Raw genomic sequence first — 16,363 nt, forward strand, 5'->3', positions numbered from 1 at the left:
GGAGTGAGTGGGACTAGGGGGACTCCCTACAATGCGTGGCCTGGCGGTGCTTAGGGGATTTAGGTGCTTGTCTTACTCGCTGTATTATCACTCTGGCCCTGTGGTAAGGATTTGTTTTCAGTGTTGAGCCTTGCCTCATTTCCAAATTGAAGACAGCAACAAGCGCCACCGCAATCATATGTCCGAAGAGTTAAGAGTTCATAAAATAATTGTTTTTCTAAGAAAATAGAATACTAAGGATTCTGGAAATCTAACTCGCTGGCCTCTTACATGCAAGGCATCTAGTACTTAAGCTATTTACCAGCCTACAAAGATGTAACTTTGAGTCCCCCACTGCCAAATGAGGGGTGGCCCTAGAATGAACTGACACCAGGTCTTAGAAGCAGAGGGTGTAAGAAGCTAAAACATGGGGGGCTAGAGAGATGGTGCAGCTTTTCACATAGGAAGCCTGGGTTTGAGTCCTAGCACGCCCAGTCCCCCGACTCTGAGCTACAAAGAGTTATGAGCAACATCAGGTATGGCCTCCAAACTAAAAATATCCACCCTAAAATCTTAAACAAATATAGCGATTATACTTTCAATGAGAACTTTTCAAAGAGAAGTAAAAACAAGGGGACAGAAAAATAGTATAATGAGTAAGGTCCTTGCCTTGAAAGTGGCTGACCTGGGTTCAATTCCTGACATCCTGATATGGTCATATGGTTCCTCTGAGACTTTCAGAAAAGATCTCAGAGCACAGCTGAGTGTGGCCTCCCCAACAAAACACACCTCTGCCCCAGAGTAAAGATCTTATTTGCTTTCTATTTAAAAATAAAAAATTATGCAAAGTATGTGACAAAAAGCCACTCACCTGTGGTTTAGTGAAATTTTTCAATAAGCACCACTGAACAAAATGCTGCCGTGCTCTATATAAACTTTTTTCATCCATCTTTTTGCAGTATACTCGAATGAGCTGCTCTGCAAATCTCTCTGGTAAAAGCTGTGAGACCTTTTTAAAGATAAAAACATTTTACTATCAGGGCTGGAGCAATAGCACAGTGGGTAGGGCATTTGCCTTGCACGTGGCTGACCCGGGTTCGATTCCCAGGATCCTATATGGTCCCTCGAGCACTGCCAGGAGTAATTCCTGAGTGCAGAGCCAGGAGTAACTCTGTGCATTGCTGACTATGACCTCAAAACCAACCCCTCCCCCCCAAATAACCCTATTTCACCATCACTTTGAATTCATACATGAAAAGAGATCAGCTACTATCTAGGGTCCCAAGCTTCATTCTTGATTCTACATTAAAATAATGATATTATTTTTATCCCACAATTTTATATCAATAAGACTAGAGGGAGGAGTATGTCCTGTACACAGGTGTGATCCAGTCCCACGCCCCCTAAGAAAAGTATATACGGACTACAGATTCTCATACAGAAGAGATGCAAATAAACACTTCATTTATCTGGCTTCCACTAAATTTTTATTGTTGTTGTCATTTTGGCTTGGGGTTTGGGAATGAACCAAACTGGAGTGACCAACTGTCACAACTTCCATTAATTTTCCAAACAGGTTTGCAACCTCACCTCTAAAGCAAAAATGGCACTATTATGTTTAGGAAACAGGAAGGACTGGCTGTTAAAGTGGTCTAGTCCAACGGTTCTGAATTACCAGGATAAGGACCACTGCAAGCCTAGAGGTGTTAAAAAGGTGAGAAACCACTGGTCTAGTCTACACAAAATCAGGTAGGCTTTAATTTTAAAATTTAGTTTATTAATTTATTATTATTTTTTTTGTTGGGAAGGCACACCTGAAGGCGTTCAGGGATTACTCCTGGTTCTGCTCAGGAGTCCTTCCAGCAAACACAGTTGGCCACATGTAAGGCAATCACCTTACCTGCTGTATTACCTCTCTGTTTTTTGTTTGTTTTTGGCTACACCTAGCAATGTTCAGGATTTTCTACTAGTTCTGTGCTTAGGGGTCACTCCTGGCAGTGCTCAACAGACCCTCTGTTGTACCAGGGATCAAAACTGGGTTGATCACATGCGAAGTAAAGTACTTTACAAACTTTACTATTGCAATGCTCTTCACTCCCCCTCACCCCAGTTCTTTTGGTGTTTTGTTTTGTTTTTTTCCGGTTGGGCCATACTCAGTGATGATCCTGGTTCTGCACTCAGGAATTACTCCTGGGTTGCTCAGGGGAACACAGACGGTACCAGGGATCAAAGCTACGCCAGCTTGGGGCCGGAGTGAAAGCACAGCAGGTAGGGCGTTTGCCTTGCATGTGGCCGACCTGGGTTCGATCCCCGGCATCCCATATGGTCCCCCAAGCACCGCCAGGAGTAATTCCTGAGTGAAAAGCCAGGAGTAACCCCTGTGCATTGCTGGGTGTGACCCAAAAAGCAAAAAAAAAAAAAAAAAAGCTACGCCAGCTGCATGTAAGGCAAATGCCCTACCCGCTATACTGTTGTTCCTGCTTTTCCAACTTTTTTTTGTTTGTTTGTTTGTTAGTTTTACATTGACTTTACAACCTTAACTGTATGTAAAAATGTCAGTTCACTCTAAAGATTTACCAAATGCCACCAGAGGCTATTTGAATAAGTCATTACCTGATTTTTCGAAATCTTGATTGCTTTATTGAAGTCACTCTTACAATAGAAGTCAACACGATCAATTGGATTCCTGTCTTGCATTCCATAATCCATGTTGATAACCTTCACAAAAGCAGCAAATAAGAGATCACTTATATAGCAAATATGAGAACTAAGTTTAGGGTTGTAAAACATCACAACACACGTAGCATACGTCTCTTGGAGTATCTGAAGTAAAAGTACTGGGAAAGGGACTCAGTGCAAAGACTCCAGTGTATGACCTGTAGGGATCTGGTACTGAAATCTGGGGATATGTGTGGTTCAATCTGTGGGCGGGGGGCGGGGGGGGGGGAAGAGAAGAGGGTTGAGTATTTATGCTTTCATTATAAATTTCTAAATTTTGTTGTTTTAGGGACACACTGAGCATGACTCAGGGCTTACTTCTGGCTCTGAAATCAGGAATCACTCCTGGTGGGCTTTAGGGAATGATATGGAGTACTATGAATCGAACCCAGGTTGACAGCAAACAAGGGAAACAAATGCTTTACCTACAGTACTATCCCTCTGGCCCCAAGTCTGTAAATTTTATACTACAGTCACTGGTAGGCATTAAAGATACAACAAGAGGGGCCGAAGCGATAGCACAGCGGGTAGGGCGTTTGCCTTGCATGCGGCTGACCTGGGTTCGATCCCCGGCATCCCATATGGTCCCCCAAGCACTGCCAGGAGTAATTCCTGAGTGCAGAGCCAGGAGTAACCCCCGTGCATTGCTGGGTGTGGCCCAAAAAGAAAAAAAAAAAAAAGACACAACAAGAAAATCAGATATAATCCTAGCCACCACAGACCATGTAGCCTAAATGGAGAGTGAAAAAATAATTAGAAAAGCATTTATTCAATTTACTTAAGACTTCCAAGGAAAATTTTTTTTAACAGGGGAATGTGGTCGAGACCAATTTCTTTTTAAATTAAAATAAAATTAATTTTATTTTTAATAAAGTTGTTCACAATAATTTATTACATTCCATTTTCCAACACCAATCCCACCACTACTACACCTTCCCACACCATTATTTCAGATTTTCCTACCACCACCCAAGTTTGCGCTAAAAACAGGTGCTAACTAATTTATTTATTTATTTTTTTTTTTGCTTTTTGGGTCACACCTGGCAATGCACAGGGGTTACTCCTGGCTCTGCACTCAGGAATTACCCCTGGCCATGCTCAGGGGACCATATGGGATGCTGGGATTTGAACCCGGGTCGGCCGCGTGCAAGGCAAACGCCCTACCCGCTGTGCTATCTCTCCAGCCCCTAACTAATTTATTTTGTATTGCTTGTTATGAACACTCTGCTAAAAATAATCCAAAAGTTTCCGTAGAGCAAAGTGTGTGAAGATGGTTGTATTTCACCCTGGAGTCATTAAGCCCTTTTATAAGAGATTATTAACATGTTTTTATAGGTTTAGCCTAGTATGCTAATACTTTTTTTGATCAATATCAGTTGCCTTCTACTTTACACACCATCAAATGTGGTGTGCTATGCTCTCTAGGAATTCTAAAATTTTAAATAGGGAGATACAGTTGGAGTTAAAATTTTTTTTTTTTTCATTTTTGGGCCACACCCAGAGATACTCAGGTGTTCCTCCTAGCTCTGCACTCAGGAATCACTCCTCACGGTGCTTAGGGGACCATATGGGATGCTGGGGATCGAACCCAGGTCAGTCACATGCAAGACAAACACCCTATCCACTGTACTATCACTCCAGCCCCTGAAGTTAAATTTTTAACTGGATGGTGACTTAGGGGTCTGGAGGAACTTCTGCAGCTTGTTGCTCTCTTCTGAGATTTATAAGTGAGTCTTTGGATTATGGCCATTAATGAGCTTATATGGTGCCAGAGGCAGTTCCTGGATGTGACTGCCAGGCTAGACCAATTTCTTAAACTTTTCCCCTTTGCCTTTTTGCCCAAGAAATCTTGCGCAACCCCAGGTATAAAAAATAGGTATCTATTAGACCTGGGAGATGGCTGAGAGGGCCGGAGCATGTGCTTTGCATGCAGGAGGCCTGGGTTCAATTCCTGGCACAACACGGAGCACAGTCAGAAATGAACCCCAAGCAACAAGACAAGTGTAGTGCCTGAACAGTTGGATGTGTATCCCAAATGAAAAACAAAGAAATTTATTTCTTTTTGTTTTTTGTTTTTTTGGGAGGGGGCACACCCAATGATGTTCAGTGATTACTCCTGGTTCTGCACTCAGGAATCAGTCCTGGCGGTGCTCAGGGAACCATACTGGATACCAGGGATCGAATGCCAACTAGGGCGAGTGTAAGGCAAACAGCTTATCCACATACAATCTCTCCAGTCCTTATTTTAGTTTCTTCCTGTGGAGGGTATGTGTGGACACACACCCTGTGGTGTTCAGGGCTTACATATTCCTGGTTCTGCACTCAGGGATCACTCCTGGCAGTGCTTGGGGGATCATCTGTGGTGTTGGGGAATGAACCTGGGTTGGGTATGTGCAAGGAAAGCACCTCACCTGCTGTACTATCTCTCTGGCCCTAAAACTTATTTTCTTAGAAACTAGGCATATAGCTCAAAGGTGAGTGTACAATAATTATCTGGGTTTAGTTGCTGGCATGATCTTCTGAGCACTGTGACGAGAAACCCCCAGGAGTAGTAGACCACTGCCAGGTGTGGGTTCAAAACAGAAGAGAGAAATTTCAAACGATAAAGCATTTTATGCATATACTACGAGGCTAACTACTTACATCTACTATGAAATCTTCAGCTTTCAGTTCAGCTTCCATTTCAGCATCTGAAAATACTCCCTCAGGTTTAGCATTGGCAACCTCTTCTGGAAGGTTTTGAAAATCTTCCTAGAAAAGACAAGATTCTTTATGTTAGACTCTAGGTTTGCTTTTTTCCCCCCCTTTGGTCTTGTAAAGACTTTTTTTTTTTTTTTTTTTGGTTTTTGGGTCACACCTGGTGATGCACAGGGGTTACTCCTGGCTCTGCACTCAGGAATTACTCCTGGTGGTGCTCAGGGGACCATATGGGATGCTGGGATTTGAACCCAGGTCAGCCGTGTGCAAGGCAAACACCCTACCCGCTATGCTATCACTCCAGCCCCTCTTGTAAAGATTTTTTATTTTTGGTAACACAAATATCTTTCCTGGGAAAGTAACTTTCTTAGTAAAACAAACGGCTTTATATGTGGGGTAAATATATTTTGAATATTTATCTCTACCGAGTTGTGATGTATATTTGTAGCCTATATTTCTTTCAGAAAGCAATTAGCAAGACAATTTCTACTGAAAAAAAAATTCTTATTTAAGCCTAAGCTATTCAAAAATTTGAACTCATCATAGGAATATTTAGTTTCTTCCATACAATCGGGTTGCTAGGGACTGAACCCAGATTTACTGCATACAGGACAAGCACCCTGCCTTCCTTTCCTTTTCCTTCCTGCTTTGTACAGCCCTGGTGTCCAGGTCAGCTAAGACCTGATTCAGGCCAACACCCTTAGATTGGTCACCATTAACCAGAGAAAGCAAAGCTATGGAGAATCCCCAGATGTATTTGAGGTGATGTCCAGATCTCTCTTCACAATACACTCTTTTTTTTGTTGTTGTCTATTTTTAGTTGCACCTACTGATGCTCAGAGTTTACTGCTGGTTTGCACTAGGGGATCACTCATGGTGGGCTCTGGGGATCATATGGAGTGCTGGTGATGAAACTTAAGTCCCTGTGTGCAAGGCAAGCACCCAACCCACTATACAATCTCTCCAACCCTTCTCTGTTACTTCTCATGCTAAGATTTCATTCAGAGCTTCTTCTTCAGGTCCAGCACCCTTCTTGGCAGTGCAGAGTTCATAAGCATCAAACTGAGCTCAGAGATTTTTTTTTTTTGGCCTTTAGGGTCACACCCGGCGATGCACAGGGGTTACTCCTGGCTCAGCACTCAGAAATTACTCCTTACGGTGCTTGGGGGACCACATGGGATACTGAGAATTGAACCCGGGTTGGCTGCGTGCAAGGCAAATGCCCTACCTGCTCTGCCATCGCATGAGCCCAAGATTAGTTTTTAACAGACCTGTGAGTACTTCCATATAGATACATCAGGGCATCCCTCTTTCCTGGAGAGATGTTGCTTTGATCTGTTGATGCTATGCATTATATATTTTTAGTAAGAAGTCAATGATGGGGGCTGGAGCGATAGCACGGTGGGTAGGGCCTTTGCCTTGCATGCGGCCGTCCCGGGTTCGATTCCCAGCATCCCATATGGTCCCCTGAGCACTGCCAGGAGTAATTCCTTAGTGCAGAGCCAGGAGTAACCCCTGTGCATCGCTAGGTGTGACCCCCCCCCAAAAAAAAGAAGTCAATGATGGTTACTTCATCTATAACTTTAACTGTTAATCATTTTATCTTCTAGATTTTGGGGGAAATGCTAATCGAGTTATCTTTTAGATTTTTGGGGAACCACGCCTTGTCTTGCTTTGGGCCAAGTCCTAGTTCTGTGCTCAGAGAGCACTCCTGGTGGTGCTCAGAAGACTATGGGATGACAGGGTTTAGCCCTGGGAAAGTGCCTTACTTGCTGTCTTATCACTCTACCCCTTTTGTTATTGCTGTATGACAAGCCTCAGTAACTGAGGATAGGCTGAAGGTAGGATAATGTCTTTTGAAGACTCAGGGTGACTTCTGGATCCTTTCACAAATTTTTTTTTTTTTTTTTTTTTTTTGCTTTTTTGGGTCACACCCGGCGAAGCACGGGGTCATTCCTGGCTCTACACTCAGGAATTACCCCCGGTGGTGCTCAGGGGACCATATGGGATGCTGGGAATCGAACCCGGGTCGGCCGCATGCAAGGCAAGCGCCCTACCCGCTGTGCTATCGCTCCAGCCCCCACAATTTTCTTTTTTGGATGGGGAAAGCCACACCCAGTGATGCTCAGGGATTACTCCTAGCTCTGCACTCAGGAATTATTCCTGGTAGTGCCCAGGGAACCACATGGGATTCTGGGGATTGAACATGGACTGACTGCATGCAAAGCAAGTACCCTACCCACTGTACTTTGGCTGTCCCCTCATTTCAGTTTCAATGTAATTTTGCTCTTCATTATCAATTTACCAAGCCCACTTGAATTGTTCTGATACCACAGACACTTATTTACCCCCTTCTTCCAAAGAACTAAAGAGATTCTTCTCTGAATATTTCACACTCAGAACCCTAGTTTTTCACCATTAAGTATGAATGTCACAAAGAGAGTCTCCCTCTAAAATTGGAAATTTACTTTCAAAAAGGTGGTTAGAGATATTTTTTTTACCAATATTTTACTTCTACCGATGTCGTTCTTTAATCAAATTTTAACAAAGCAATCTTTACAACAAAAATTTTCACATTAAAAATGTGCATTAGGGAGCTGAAGACACTGCACAGCAGGTGGGGCAGTTGCCTTACATGCAGGTGACCTGGGTTCGATCCCTGGCATCCTGTATGGTCCTCCAAGCTCCCAGGTGTGCTTTCTGAGTGCAGAGTCAGGAGTAAGTGCTGAGCACAGCTGGGAGTGGCTGTATCATCCTACTTCCAAGTGTTAGGAAACCATATTGTAGCATATGAAATCCTAATTTTCAGAGGTCTGTACAAAGACAACAATACCACGAGAAAAAGTAGTATTTAAAAATTTTTGGTTTTGTTTGGGGGCCATACATGTCAGTACTCAGGGCTTACTCCTGGCTCTGCTCTCAGGGATCCTGGGGGTGTTTGGTGAATCTATATGGGATGCTGAGGATTAAACCTAGGTCAGCCATGTGCAAGGCAATCACTCTGCTGTATTATTGTTCTAGCCCCATATTTTAAATATTTTAAATTTTGGATAAATAAATAATTCCTCTGCACTCAGGAATTACCCCTGGCGGTGCTGAGGGGACCATATAGGATGCTGGGATTCGAACCCGGATTGGCCGCGTGCAAAGCAAATACCCTACTTGCTGTGCTATTGCTCCAGCCCCAGGAATATATTCTTTAATTAAAATTTTAAAAAATTTTGGGGGTTACTCATATTAGTACTATTGGTTTCTAATGGACATAATTCTGACACCACACCCACACCAGTGTACCTGTCTCCCTCTCCTCCCTCCTGAACCCATTCTCCTTCCCACCCACAACCCAACTCAATAATTGTATGTCAGTTCTATTATACTGCCTTTGGATCTTTTTCTTCTTTTTTTTTCCGCACTTGGCAATATTCAGGGCTTAATTCTGGCTCTGCACTCAGGAATTACTCCTGGTGATGCTTGGGGGACCATATGGGATACTGGGGTTCAAACCTGGGTCAGCCGCATGCCAGGCAAGCTCCTTATTTGCTGTACTATCTCGCCAGGCCCTGCTTTTGGACCCATGTTGCTGCCTTGTTATGTATCTTTAAGTTCCACATATGAGAGATCAGGAAAACGTATTTTTTAAAAAACCAGACAGGGGACTGAAGAGATAAGGCAGTATAGTAGGTAAGGAGCTTACCTTTCATGTGGCCAAGCCAGGTTCAGTTCCAGTACCACTTACAGTCCCCTGAGCCCTTCCAGGCGTGATCCCTGAGCACAGAGCCAGGAGTAAGCAGTGAGCACTGCTGGCCCCAAAACCAAAGTAAACCAAACCAAACAGAACGGGGCTGGAGAGACTGTCCAAGCACAGGGGGCAGGGCACCTGCCTTTTAACTTTATCGCAGGCCCCAGCTCTTAAGATTTTTAAAAAGTAGTGGTGGGCTGGTGAAAGAGCTCAATTGCAGGAGGCTGCACTCAGCAGCACACCAGCCCCTCCAGGAGCAGCCAGCGGTACTGCACAGGGGTAGCTTTTTTATGCACTTTTTTTTTTTTTTTTTTTTTGCTTTTTGGGTCACACACAGCAATCAATGCACAGGGGTTACTCCTGGCTCTGCACTCAGAAATTACCCCTGGCAGTGCTCAGGGGACCATATGGGGTGCTGGGAATCGAACCCGGGTTGGCCGAGTGCAAGGCAAACGCCCTCCCCGCTGTGCTATCGCTCCAGCCCCACACACTTATTTTTTTTTAAGGGGGCCACACCTGGTGGGGTTCAGGGCTTAGATACACGGTGTCAGGAACAGAACCTGAGTGTGCCCCACGTGCAAGGCAAGTGCCTTATCAGCTGAAGTATCTCTCTGGCTCCACCTGAGAAACGGCCCCAAACCACATCTACTTTGGCCCCACAGAAAGACATGAAGTGGATTTTTCTTTGAATTCTTTCATTACAGACGACCATTTGGGGATGAAATCTACCCTGACAGCATGAGGGCAACACGATATGGCTGTTGAATGACAACAGCAACTCTGGGAGGATTTATTAAAGTAGGCGAATATATAAAGGCCAGTCTACAAGCAGAAGATATCGGCTTATTTATTGTCTAGCCAAATATCTATTGTTAAAATAAAGGTTAACCACTGGATGTGGCCTCAAACCACACCCCCTTCCCAAAAATATATAAAGGCCAGTCTACAAGCAGAAGATATCAGCTTATTTATTGTCTAGCCAAATATCTATTGTTAAAATAAAGGTTACCACTGGATGTGGCCTCAAACCACACCCCCTTCCCAAAAAGCAAATTTTAAAGAGATCATATTGAATGTTTACAGGGTGCAATACTATATATACAAAATAAATTATTATTATTTTTTTTTATGTGTGTTAGGGCTAGAAAGACAATATAGGGGTTTAACTGCTTGGTATGCTAGTGGTTGGTTGGCCTGGGTTTGATGCTTGGTGCCACATAAGAGCTCAAAGTCAGGAGTAGCCCCTGAAGAGTGCTGGGTGTGGCTCAGAAATTCATGATTAAAATAACATACCATCATTAGAAGTATTAATAGGCAGGACTGGTTATCAGCATAGTTTGTGTTACTGGCTGACAGTGAAAAAAAATCAAGCAGAAAAAAAAGATATCTGAAGTAAAGGCATGTGCCATCTGGAAGAACCTGATATGCAACAAAAGTAGCAGTTATAAACAGGGTCCCCAGAGTTACAATGACACTCATGAAAATACCTTATTTTGAGCTTCCCTTTCCTTACATTCATTTTTATGTTTATTTTTAGCCATCCCCAGCAATGCTCAGGGTTTACTCATGGCTCTGTGCTCAGGAATCACTCCTAATGAGAGCTTGGGGAATCATGTGGGATGCCAGGGATAAAACCCAGGTTGGCCACATGCAAGGCAAATGCTCTCCGTACCCACTGTTCTATTGCTCCACTCCCACATTCATTTTCTGACTACGGATCTATCCAAAATATGAAGTACCCTTTCACTGCTGCAATGATGGTAAAGCTTAAAATTAGACTTGGTTTTCAGTGTATTTGTTGATTTGACTCTGAGCCCCACCTGCCAGTGCTCATGGCTTATCTTTGGCTCTGTAATTCTGGATCATTTCTGGTGGTGTCAGGATCCAACTGGTGTCAGCCATGTGTAAGGAAAGTGCCTTAACTGTGGTACTGTCTGGCCCCAGTGACTTGGCTTTGAATCCAGCCCACTGTGCTCACCCGTTACTGAATCTCTCCCAAGATTTACTATCTTCTTCTATATGACAGATGTTAACATTATTGGTGTGAAGATTAAATGAAAATGAATGTAAAAGTCTTAAAATAATAAAACGGATAGATGAATGGCTTCCCCTTTCTCAATGGAAAGGCCTTGCCACTCTACTTACCCTCTGTATCTTTATTTGTTTCATTGGCTGAGTCTCACCCACATACTTGTACAGTTCACGGCATTCAATTTTCTTTAAAATCTTTTGCGCTGCCTCCAATTTGGGATCATTAGAGTACAGAATCTGTTGATAAACATTATCTGCCAATGTAATAAAAATTTCATTACAATAAAATATAACCAAAATTTAAAATGATTTCATATCTTGCATTTCTTCATTATTATTTGGGGGGGCTCCCAGTTCTCATTAATTCTTTAAGTATTATTCCCAGATTTTGCAAAAAAATACACAATTTTATTTCAATATTATTAGATCACAGTTTTCTTTTTCTTTTCTTTTTTTTTTTTTGAACTTTATTATTTATTTTTTGCATCACACCCGGCAAAGCACAGGGATTACTCCTGGCTCTGCACTCAGGAATTACCCCTGGCAGTGCTCAGGGGACCATATGGGATGCTGGGAATCGAACCTGGTCGGCTTCGTGCATGGCAGACGCCCTACCCGCTGTGCTATCGCTCCAGCCCCAAGATCACAGTTTTCTTCTTCCTTCTCTTTTTGTTTTTTGGGTCACACCCAGCAGAGCTCAGCGCTTACTCCTGGATCTGTGCTCATGGATCATTCCTGGAGAGGCTCAAGAGATCATAGTGGGTGCCAGGGATAAAACCTCGTTTAGCCATGTGCAAGGCAAACGCCTTACCCACCGCACCGCAGACCATAGTTTTCTAGTCTATACTTTTAATCTAGGAGGGGTTCAAGGGATCGTACAGGGGTTAAGACACTTGCCTTGCACATGCCAACCCATATTTGATCCTGGGCAACCACATGGTATCCTGAGCATCACAGGAGTGATCCCTAAGCACAGAACAAGAAGTAAGCCGTGAGCACAGCCAGGTACTGTCCACCACCACCTCCCCAAATAAACTGATTTAAAAATTAATGGTACTGTATCCCCTGATCACAGAATAGCACTTCCTAAAAGCCTATCTAACCCATGAGATTATCTCCGAGGAATCTCACCATGCATGAAACCTCCCTCACTCCATCCAACCCAGAGCTGTAATCCCTCCTACTTTTAAACTCTAGAGGATTCTGATTCCTCTCTGATATTCATTTCTTATTCTACCAGGTACAGATTTTCAAGGGACACCTGGGTCACACCTGGAAATGTTCAGGGGTTACTCCTAGCTCTATACTCAAGAATTACCCCTCCCATTGCTTGGAGGACCATATGGGATACTGGAGGTTGAACCAAGGGCACTTGGCTGCATACAAGGCAAGTGCTCTACCCATCTGTTAGATAGTTAGGCAGAAGATGGATTACTGGGTCGAAAATAACGCCCAACTTTCCCCAAGTGGCTGTAACATTTGTATACCCACCATGCAGGAGAATTCTACTAGCTCACATACATGTTTTCAGGAAGGGTATAACTCAGAGAGATAGCTTGAGGGGCTTGAGTGCATGCTTTTCAAGCAGGAGGCCTGGAGTCCATCCCCTAAGTACTTCTGGGGGTAGCCCCTGAGCACTGCTGGGGACAGGAGCTCCCTATCCCCAAAAACCTACATACAAAAGTGAAGGGCATTACTTATCTATTTATTAACTTTAAAGGCAAAAATAGCACTTTAAAATTATGTAAAGAACATTTAACTTAGAGTCAGAAAACTTGGTTTAAGCTCAATTTTGTCATCTACTAAGGTAAGTTGCTTTCCCTCTTTTGGCCCAGTTTTTGCTTAGTTTTCTTGGTTTTGAGGCCGCAGCTGTTTGTGCTCAGGGCTTACTCTTGGCTGGGTGCTCAGGGGACCTCAGGGAACTTCAGGGGACAATATGTGGTGCTGGGAATTGAGCCGGGGTTAGGTGCTCCTGGGTAAGAGCCTTAACCCCTAAATTATCTCACTGGCCAGGCCTCAGTTTTCCCTCCCTCTCTCCCTCCCTCCCTCCCTCCCTCCCTCCCTCCCTTCCTTTCTTCCTCACACCTGGTGATGCACAGGGGTCACTCCTGGCTCTACACTCAGGAATCACCCCTGGCGGTGCTCAGGGGACCATGTGGGGTGCTGGGAATCCAACCTGGGTCTGCTGCGTGCAAGGCAAACGCCCTACCTGCTGTGCTATTGCTCCAGCCCCATGGCCTCAGTTTTCTTATTTGAGGAATTTTGAGTAGATGATCTTGAAGGATCTTTTAAATTAGCATTCCATGACTACAATTAAATTAAGGAATCTGGGGTGGGAGGCATGCAGGAGAAAAGAAAGGAGAGGTAAGGCCACCTACTGCTAAGGAATATTGAGGGAGAAAGACTAAAGGAAATGGCTACTTAGGACAGAAATTGACATAGGCAATGCCTGGTAGCTGCCAATATCCTGATGAGTAGGAGCATTTGCTGGAAACAAGAATTTAGAAAGCAGGGTCTAGGGGACAGCACAAGGAAAAATGCCCTTAGGGTGCATGAGCAGAGTCCTGGGCACTGCATTCAAGCCTGGATCCAGTATCAATGGATCTATGCATCACTTCATTAGCATTGAATCATCCAGTACAGTTGGCTGAGTAGCCAGTAAGAATGGCCCTGGGCATGTTTGGGACCTCTCTCCTCCAGTATAAAGGATTTAGAATTCAAAGAGCACAATAAACTGACTGTGTTTTATCCTGATAATGTACTACTTCTCACTAATGGAAAGGGATATACTACTGATGCATGCAATCTTGATGAAACTAAAAGGAAACCTGGAGACAGAGAAACAAAACAAAAAAGGAAATGTTGAGCTGATGTAGGCAGGTAGATAGGGAAAGGCCCTTGGCAATGAAAATTGAGATTTAACAGAGTCTCTGGGAAGGAGACTCTTAAGACTTGCAGATTCAAGAAAACAAAAGACCCAAGGAAACCATCAGCAGACCCTGAGGAAAAGGGACCCCTCCCCCAGCCTCCCTGGTAACCTCCTTAGCAACAGACTTTTACTTGGAAAGAAGCCCCACATGGGGGCAGGTTGAAGAAACCCTATAAAAGACACCTTGAACAAAGGGAGCACATATGCTGCCTGGGCCCATGTGCTGCTTGTGCCCACGTGGCCAAGCACATGTGTGGCCCAAGTACATGTGTCGCCCGCATCTCCCCTCTTGAGATGTGTACTTTCATGCTTTCATACTTTTGTATGTAAAGCTCGGTTATGTGTAGGGGCTTCCTCCACCCTTGGAGAAGTCTGCGTTCTCCCTTGAGCGCGTTATTCTTACTATTTTTTCTCTCACTTATCCCTTCCTCCCTCCCTCAGAAACTTCTGAATAAAATCTATTTAGTTCACTGCTTGTCTACTCCTGAAATTCTTTTCCGCGAGCGAGACAAGAACCCAGTAACTCTGGGTCCCAGGTGGTAGAGGCGGTTGGGGAGAAAGTGACCATCTTTCTCCTCCCCGCTTCACATAAGTCACCCATGGGGCTCACGGACATCAGAGCGACTGGAGAGTTAACATAGGTTTAAAGCACTCACCTTGTCTGTGGCTGACCTGGGTGTGATTCCTGGCAGTGCATGGTTCCCTGACCACTACCAGAAGCAACCCCAGACTCCACTCATCCCTCCCCAAAAGCAAAGAAACAAAATCAAAGTTTCTAAAGGTCTACTGATAACCGGAAGTGAGGACATACTGAACCTGAGCTTGTGCCAATTGTTTTATGATCTCTCCTTCCATTCCTATCAATGTGCATGAAAACTAGTTTATATACAATGAAGTTTTTAAGCTAAAATAAACAGTTTAGATATATACACACTCCTTGTATCTTGGTAATCAATCCAAACTAGATTAATAACAAAGAAGCAAATTCACATGTTACACTGTAAGCCTTAAATATATACATATTTACTTTTTCTTTTTGTATCACACCTAGCAATGCTCAGGGGTTTCTCCTGGCTCTGCACTCAGGAATTACTCATGGCGGTGCTTAGGGGACATATGGGATGCCGAAGATTGAATCTGGTCAGCCGTGTGCAAGGCAAACAACTTACCCGCTGTACTATCGCTTCGGCCCCTGTAAGCCTTAAATATTTATATAGTGTTCTTGGCTTGCACTAAGATATTTAATATGAAGAATTATTTCACTTCAGATTTGTGGTTTAGTTAGATCAAAAAATTACTAAAAAGCTATAAGAACTTTCTAAAAGATGTACAGATGGTGAACAGGTTTATGAGAAAAGACTATCATTTATCATTAGCAAACCAGTGAGAGTGACACATATAGCAAAGAACAAAAAGCAACCAGGGTTGAGGTGAATATGGAGGAAAGGACCCCTCTCCCACTGCTAGCGGGAATGTCAACTGTTTCAACCTGTTTGGAAAACAATATGGGACACTTCAAGTAAGAAAGAATTGAGCTCCCATATGACCTAGCAATGCCACTTCTTGTCATTTATCACAAGGGCCCAAAAACTCTATTCAGAAAGACAACTGGGCGTCTATGTTTACTGTATTCACAATACCTAAAATCTGGAAATGATCCAAGTATCCAAGAACAGATGACTGCACAAAGAAACTGGTACATATATACACTGGAATGTAAGAAATGATGAAATCATACAATTTGCTGCTACATGGATAGATCTGGAGAATATCATGCTGAGTTACTCAAAAGGAAAGGAGGAGAGATACAAAATGATCTCTCTAATATATGGGATATTAAAAAATACTGTAAAGAAATAACAAATGACTAAATGCAACAGAAATTGAGAATTGGTCTTCAGTAGAAAGCTTACAGCAGGGAGAATGGAACAGGTTAGTATGCAGGGAGTGGAGGGGGAAACTGGGACAATGATGAAGGGAAGTGGATATTGGCGTAGGGTGTAGTGCTGGAATGTTTCATGCATGTAACCCTACCGTTTACAATATCGTAAACGACAATGCCTAAAATTGCACTGTAGCACTGTCGTCCCGTTGTTTATCAATTTGCTTGAGTGGGCACCAGTAACGTCTCCATTGTGAGACTTCTTGTTACTGTTCTCAGCATATAGAATACACCACGGGGAGCTTGCCAGGCTCTGCTGTAGGGGTGGGATACTCTCGGTAGCTTGCTGGACTCTCTGAGAGGGGCGGAGGAATAGAACCTGGGTCGG

The 16,363-nt window shown here is 43.6% G+C and overlaps 1 protein-coding gene across 1 annotated transcript in view; it reads right to left on the bottom strand.

The window, feature by feature from the left end:
- Positions 1 to 13: 13 nt before the first annotated feature.
- Positions 14 to 16,363, bottom strand: part of SAMHD1 (SAM and HD domain containing deoxynucleoside triphosphate triphosphohydrolase 1) — a 50,065-nt gene continuing 33,715 nt past the window's right edge. The window contains exons 12-15 of the mRNA XM_055140496.1: positions 11,279 to 11,418; positions 5,341 to 5,448; positions 2,593 to 2,697; positions 14 to 988 (exon numbers count right to left, since the gene is read on the bottom strand). Coding sequence (XP_054996471.1) covers positions 695 to 988; positions 2,593 to 2,697; positions 5,341 to 5,448; positions 11,279 to 11,418 — 647 coding nt within the window. The 3' untranslated portion in view covers positions 14 to 694. The remainder of the gene's footprint in view (positions 989 to 2,592; positions 2,698 to 5,340; positions 5,449 to 11,278; positions 11,419 to 16,363) is intronic.

This window comes from Sorex araneus, chromosome 5 (genome assembly GCF_027595985.1).
Source record: "Sorex araneus isolate mSorAra2 chromosome 5, mSorAra2.pri, whole genome shotgun sequence".
NCBI lineage: Eukaryota > Metazoa > Chordata > Mammalia > Eulipotyphla > Soricidae > Sorex > Sorex araneus.